Source organism: Pristiophorus japonicus, unplaced genomic scaffold (assembly GCF_044704955.1).
Source record: "Pristiophorus japonicus isolate sPriJap1 unplaced genomic scaffold, sPriJap1.hap1 HAP1_SCAFFOLD_2850, whole genome shotgun sequence".
NCBI lineage: Eukaryota > Metazoa > Chordata > Chondrichthyes > Pristiophoridae > Pristiophorus > Pristiophorus japonicus.
In genome coordinates this window covers 1-5,900 of record NW_027252615.1, presented here as the reverse complement: position 1 = coordinate 5,900, position 5,900 = coordinate 1, and the positions used below count along the sequence as shown (strand labels likewise).

The window sequence follows — 5,900 nt, the reverse complement described above, 5'->3', positions numbered from 1 at the left end:
GAAGGGAGGGGAATAAAATAACCCTAAGCAGGCCGGTCAGTATCCGATAGGGAGAACGAAATAAAAGATGATTTTGTTTTCAGATGCTGATCCGGGTGTTGTGTATTTAAGTTCAGGAGACGGGTGCCTTTGATTCCTGGCTCTGTGTGTATCTGTGTAACCTGCACTGTGGTCTTTCTGTGGTCCCAAACCTCACTGCACCACGGGCAGGGAACGAAACAAATAGCAGAAAAGGCAGCCAACACAGCAGTGAGCAGTTCAGCCCAGCTTCAGAAACAAAACATCATAAGCCATAAACAATGAGAAGGGTAAGTGGGGCTGCTGGGTCCTGAGATACTCGGGTCACCGAAACAGAAACACCTTCCTGCTCGCTCGCCTGTCCCACTTTAGGGCGCGACCGTCACATTCAGCAGCTAACGGTTTATGCAAAAATCAGGTGGAAATTAAGTTTTAATCTCAACAGAATTCAATTCTCCGTCACTGTTACCAATAAATGCGCCCGTCTATCGAATATTGCAGTGTGTACTTGTACATGTGCGCTTGTAAACAGGTGTCTGTGGCCCTGGGTGTGTGTGTGTGTGTGTGTGTTTGTATGTCTGTCTGTGCCTGTAGAATATGTGCATGTATTTGTACATATGTGTATTTGCCTTTTTAAAATTGATTCTCGGGATGCCAGCATTTATTGCCCATTCCTAATTGCCCTTGTGCTGGTGATGGGCCGCCGCCTTGAAGTCCATGTGGTGAAGGCACTCGCACAATGCACGTTTGGGTTTGTGTACTTGTATATATCATTGTATATGTATGCATATATGTGTATATGTTTGTATTAAAATAAACTTTCATTTCTTAGCGCCTTTCACGACCGAAGCGCTTTACAGACAATGAAGTATTTTCAAGTGTAGACACGGTTCTAATGTAGGAAACGGGCAGCCAATTTGCGCACAGCAAGTTCCCACAAATAGCAATATGTGTATATGTGTGTTTTTGTATGTATATTTGTGAATGTGTGTTTGTATTTGTGTATGTGTTTGTGTGTATATTTTGTGTATGTATATGTGTATATTTTGTGTATGTGTGTTTGTATTTGTCTATGTGTGTTTGTATCTGTATATATTTTGTGTATATGTGTATGTGTGTTAAATCAATTGTGTTGCCTCCACTGTTAATATTTGCCGCAATGTTAACGCATGAACCCCTCACACAAAGATTACAAGGACCATATCCTGGCTCAATTGGTCATCATTTAATCCACTAACACTAGAAAGTTTAGAGAAACCGGATTTGAAATACAGACACCGTCACAGGCAATGCCTGGTGTGTGCTCGCTGACATTTCTAATTCCGCTCCGCAGCTTGAGTCTGTAATGACTTCAAGGTGCTTGTACCTGATCACCCGCGGTACACTGTAGGGTATATGTCTGTATGTAGCTAGATAGATAGCTCAGTTTCTTGTTGGTTGCAACACACACAGCGGAATTGGCAGCAGTTAATGACAGATGTGGTTAGTAAACTAGACAGTGCTCGAAAAGTTCCTCTTTCCCAACTTTACTTCTCCGTCCCACACAAGTTACGTATATTAGAGCTCACACAAAATGTTAAGTGACAAACTGCAGATGAAATGGCCCCTGGGTTCAAGTCTCTCAATTTTGTTTAGGTTAACATCATTTGTCCCTTTAATGTAAATGATGCATTAAAAAAATTGATCAAGTCTGCAAACCGAAACAAATAGTAACTAGTCACCAGCTAGGGTAGGACACATAAAATGGTTTACCTGTGTTTTTGTTTCCTCTTGAACAACTTTCTACTGAAATCTTAAAAGGTCAGTATCCTGTGAGGGGAATCAGCCCAGGCAGAGCACACTGGAGAGCTCGGAATCTGTTTTCTATAATACCAGAAGGCTGCGCGCACACACACACACACACACACACAACCTAGGTACCCTGGAACGGAAACCCAGCTGCAATATTTAACAGACGCGGGGAGCTGGGGGAATAAGCACTTGTAAATTAAAATCTCCGAGTAACTGGAATGAGACGCACGGTTTGGGGAACTGGCTGCGTGGTGCTGGAAGAAATCCCAGGCACAGACATACGCACCCCGGCTGCAACCTCCGGCAGGAGAAGCCAGGGTTTGCTCAAAAATAATCATGTCAGGTGTTTACATTTTAAAAAAAAACAATGCAGCGATTTTTCAGTTTGGAGATAGTTGAGACTGGATTCCAAGCCCTTCTAATGTACAATTTTAAAAATATTCCCGTTGGTTGCTTTTGACACATAATTGATAAAATTATTGATTGCTCTCGCAGGAGGCTGGGGTGGGGGGGGGGGGGGGGATGAAGGGTTCGTCCTATTGGCTTCTGCAGGGGTTGCGCGTCGCTCCAAGCCCCTCCCCCGGGTTATAAATGGATCTTTTGGGTCTATCACAACAGATTTGAATGACATGAGATCAGGGGGTTTGCAGCGCTCTCGGCAGCTGTGGCACCGTTTGCACCAGCCACTGGGCAGAGAAGGGGCTTATTTTTAGACGTGCTGTTCCTTTAGGAGGCTCCAGGCAAGGACCTCCACTGAGAAGCTGCGTGGTCGCTGACACCCGGGGAGGGAGGAGGGGTGGGAGGGAAGCCATATAGCCATAGCCATGGCTTTCACCATGTTGAGACCTGTCGCCGCTCGCCATTTCTACCCGGACATCAGCTTGCATTCGGACGACGACGAGACCAAGAGCGAAAGTGACGCCTCGGACCAGTCGTTTGACTGCTGCGGCGGGGGCTCGGGCAAGCGGAGGAAGGTGTCTTTCCCCAAAGGCACAGTGGTGGTCAAGCACCGGCAGGCGGCCAACGCCAGGGAGCGGGACAGGACGCACAGTGTCAACACCGCCTTCAGCGCCCTCAGGACTCTCATCCCCACCGAGCCGGCCGACAGGAAGCTCTCGAAAATCGAGACCCTCCGCCTGGCTTCCAGCTACATCTCCCACCTGGGCAACATCCTGCTGCTGGGAGACGAGTGCGCGGATGGTCAGCCGTGCCTGGCCACGGTCTACAGCAGCCAGAGCGAGTTTGAGGGCTCGCAGCCCAGATCCATCTGCACCTTCTGCCTGAGCAACCAGAGGAAAGGGGTAGGTAGCATTTCCCTCGGGAGTGGAACCAGATTAGAAACAACAACAAAAAAAAGGGGGCTATCTGGAATTGAAATGGAAAATGTTGGGAATACACAGCATGAAGGAGAATGAATGCGCACAGAAGGAGGCCATTCGGCCCATTGTGCCCGTGCCGGCTATTTGACAGAGCTATCCCATTAATTCCCCTCCTCCCACCCCCCTCTCTTCCCCTAAAGACCTTCAATATTTGTTTTTTTGCTTTTTTCACGTTTATATCCAATTCCCTGTTGAAAGTTACTTTGCACCTGCTTCCACCGCCCTTTCAGGCAGTGCATTCCAGGTCCATCTATCCAAAGGAAGATGATTTGGGGTTCAGTAACTAGACAGCACAACACCAATACTGACGTGACCTTTATGAAGTCTGAACCCCTCAGTTTGTCGTGAATTGCTGAAAGGATAAGTCTCAGGTTATCAGGAGACCAGAATTCATATAGAAATATATATTTTCAGTGTCAGCTGTGGTTCAGTGAGCAGCACTCTCGCCTCTGAGTCAGAAGGCTGTGGATTCAAGTTCCACTCCAGGGACTTGAGCACAAAAAATCTAAAATCTAGGCTGACACTCAGTGCAGTGCTGAGGGAGTGCTGCACAGTCGGAGGTGCCATCTTTTGGATGAGGTCTCCATCTGCTCTCTCAGGTGGACGTAAAAGCTCCCATGGCAGTAGCTTGAAGAAGAGCAGGGGAGTTATCCCCGGTGTCCTGGCCTCAATCAACATAATTTTTTTTAATGATCTGGTCATTATCACATTGCTGTTTGTAGGAGCTTGCAGTGCACATATTGGCTGCTGCGTTTCCCACATTACAACAGTGATTACACTCCAAAAGTACTTCACTGGCTGTAAAGCGCTTTGAGATATCCGCTGGTTGTGAAAGAAGCTATATAAATCTAAGTCTTTCCTTTAAAAAGGCAGATGCAAATGATATATTTGTATCTGTCTTTGTGCTGTTCCCAAAGTATTTCAAATGAACCATGATCTTATTCAGGATCAGCCATGATTTTATTGATTGGCGGAGTAGGCTTGATAGGCTGTATGGCCTATTCCTGCTTCCAGTTCTTATGAACTGGTCAGTCTACAGTGAAAGATTCAGCAGGTCAAAGCTAATTAAAGAACCAGCTAAGGGCCATTGCTTTATATGGGGGTCCTGAACAACAGCTTGCATTTATTTAGTGCCATTAACCTAGAAAGTCACCCCAAGCAGCTTCAGAGGTTTGAGGGAAATGGATGCCAAGACAAACAAGAGACTAGAAGGAGGACCAAAAGTTTGGTCAGTGAGGTTTACCCCACTATATAACTGGTTGGATCAGTTTCTGTATCTCCCAGTCCACCAACACCTTAAATTTAAAAATTCTCACCCTTGTGTTCAAATCCCTATATGGACTTCCCCCTCCCTATCTCTGCAACTTCCTCCAGCCCTACAACCCTCTCCGAATTCTGTGTTCCTCCAACTCTGGCCTGTTGTGCATCCCCCACTCCCTTCACTCTGCCATTGGCGGCCGTGCCTTCAGCTGCCTAGACCTAAGCTCTGGAATTCCTTCCCTAAACAACTCTGCCTCTCTGCTTCTCTATCCTCCTTTTAAGACCCTCCTTTGACCCGTCCTAATAGTCTAACATCACCTTCTTGGGATCAGTGTCAACTTTTGTCTGGTACTTTACTGTGAAGCATCTCGTGATGTCTCCCTATGTTAAAGGTGCTATATAATTGCAAGTTATTGTTGCATCTGCTGCGAGAAATACACGGTTTAGTATTAATAATTTAATTTATTTTGGAGTAAATAGTTTTGTTTGGTATTATTTCTGTTTGAGGTTATTTTCACATTTTATTTTGTTGTGAATTTCAAATTTGTTCTCAAATCTTAAAGCCATTTTTGGGAACGATTAGTCAAAGATTCAGAATCAGACTTGACCATGCGAGTAGTGAGCTCGTAACTGAATTTTATGATGGAGTAATGGACTGGATCCTAGTTAAAATAATGCAGCCTGGTGTTTTAGTCAGCTTCAGAACTTATATTCCAACATACCACTGTGTATTTGTTACAACTGCTGGTTAAAGGACTCTTTCCAGATTAGAGCTTCAAATGTGATGGCATTTATACCAGCGGTACAGGCACAGTGCTCATATTAAGAACAAAGATACTAATCGCCCATTAATTCTCACTCTCTAACTTTAAACCCTTGGACTGTCATTTACAACATCATATTTTAACTATCAAAGAGTTTTGTTGGTACAGCCAATAATTAGAATGTACACAATAACTCACCTTCAAAAATAAACAAACAAGAATGGTGAGGACTATCAGTTTATATAGCATATGTGTATATTTTATTTTTAAATGTTATTGCAAGTGATTAACTGCTATATAGATGTTTGCATCTATATGGCTCCTTATCCTTATTATGCTGTAAATGACAATACAAGAGTTTAGAGAGTGACTCCTTCTTATATCCTCATTCTTTCTAAGTGCTTCCAATGAATTGGTTTTGGAAACCAGTGCACGTTGTGATGTAGCCAAACATAAATACTTTTCAGGAATATTTTGAGGTTTTAGTCTGTCTTAAGTTAAAGAAATTGATGTAACACATTCTGTAGATTTATATAAAAATAAAACAATGTAAATTGTGTTATGAATGTGGTAATGGATCAGTAATACAATTGATATATAATGCCTCTTCCAAGTATTGACTTTAGGATTTTAAAACACTGATATCTGTAAAATCTAAACATTATTTCCTGCAATTCTCCAGCATACA

At 43.8% G+C, this 5,900-nt stretch overlaps 1 protein-coding gene across 1 annotated transcript; it reads left to right on the top strand.

The window, feature by feature from the left end:
- Positions 1-2,445: 2,445 nt before the first annotated feature.
- LOC139247845 (transcription factor 15-like) lies at positions 2,446-3,110 on the top strand (the record flags this gene model as incomplete). The annotated part of the gene is made up of 1 exon (XM_070871807.1): positions 2,446-3,110. A coding segment is annotated over exon 1 (477 nt), but the record flags the coding sequence as incomplete, so codon positions are not given.
- Between the last annotated feature and the right edge of the window lie 2,790 nt (positions 3,111-5,900).